This window comes from Oryzias melastigma, linkage group LG24 (assembly GCF_002922805.2).
Source record: "Oryzias melastigma strain HK-1 linkage group LG24, ASM292280v2, whole genome shotgun sequence".
Lineage (NCBI taxonomy): Eukaryota > Metazoa > Chordata > Actinopteri > Beloniformes > Adrianichthyidae > Oryzias > Oryzias melastigma.
The window spans coordinates 4,734,199-4,735,514 of record NC_050535.1 but is presented as its reverse complement, the minus strand read 5'-3'; the positions used below and the strand labels follow the sequence as shown (position 1 = coordinate 4,735,514).

The 1,316-nt window shown below is 34.0% G+C and overlaps 1 protein-coding gene across 1 annotated transcript in view; it reads left to right on the top strand.

The window, feature by feature from the left end:
- rngtt (RNA guanylyltransferase and 5'-phosphatase) overlaps positions 1-1,316 on the top strand; it is a 99,434-nt gene that overhangs the window by 95,388 nt on the left and 2,730 nt on the right. Inside the window, exon 15 of the mRNA XM_024291584.1 lies at positions 959-1,082. Within this exon, the coding sequence (XP_024147352.1) occupies positions 959-1,082 (124 nt within the window). The remainder of the gene's footprint in view (positions 1-958; positions 1,083-1,316) is intronic.

Sequence of the window (1,316 nt, the reverse complement as noted above, 5' to 3'; positions counted from 1 at the left end):
TTTGGAAAAGTCGGGGGTTCTGTGATGTCATAGGTGTCAAACTTTGTTTGAACCATAGATGAGTTAACGATTAACGCAGTTCAAGCTTGTTTTGACTATCTGTATTTTTATCTGTTTTTTTTCCCTTAATTTACTTTTTTTAAATGTATTTTTATTACTTACTTAATTTTAAATGCACAGGGAAAGAAGTGCAGTCCACTCAATTTGTTGTAAAATGTACAATAGCAATAAAGTTATTGATTTAAATTGAATTGAAGCTTTAAGCCCATTCCATTAACCTTCCTCCACCGTGCCTAACTATATATTTAAATCCAAACTTTGCTATTTTTTGCTTTTGCACTTCTGCTGTTATTTATTTGTTTTTGTTTTTTTTTACGTTTTGTAGAACGTTTGCCTCTGTAAGCCACTTTGATCAATTTAAAACCTCTAGTTCGGCAAAAAATGTTTTAACCTTTCAAACTAATTAATTTATTGTTCTTGTAATGTTTTTACTCAGAATGAAATAGTTTTCTTTGAATTATTCTCTTGTTTTTTATATTTAGCACACATTTTTCAATTGTTTAGGAAAATGTTTCATTAAAAAATATATTGCTTTTGTTGTTTTTGCAACTTAAAGACAATATTTTATTGTACCTGCTGTAAAAAAAAAGGTGTTTTATGCTCAAACTATCACTCTCTTATTGTTTACATATGATTGAGGCTATAAACTTTGCATTAAGCTGCAGTGAAAGCTTCATATGAAGTTTTCACAGATGAGCTTTAGATTTATTTCTGCTATTAATTTCTGCTTTCTCTTCTTATCAGGTTCATCACAAGTCATTTATATTAGAATAAAAATAAATAAAGTTTTAGCGAAGGCTCTCCAGTTAATTTAATTCCAGGCTGCACTGCCGGCTAAAGAAAAAGGTTTTCTACTTCTTTCAAGGAAAAAGTACATGTTTTGTTTCTCTCCGCACAGGCCACCAAAGAGCTGAAACAGTACGACAACAAGATTATCGAGTGCACCTTCGCCAACAACACCTGGGTGTTCATGAGGCAGAGGGTGGACAAGAGCTTTCCCAACTCCTACGACACCGCCATGGGTGAGACTTCGCTCTCCTCTCTCCCCCAGTTCATTAATTCTATCAGCTTCTACATCAGAGTCCAAATCGACCGGTCACTCTGTGATTAATGACTTATTCTATCCGATTTTTCATCATCTTCCTGTCTTTGTTAGATATCTGCAGTATGACATTCTGCATGCGTGAATGAGGCTAATGTTCTGTTATATTAAAGAATGAGCCGTTCTGGAGCCTTTTAAGTCCCCGCTCTGAGCT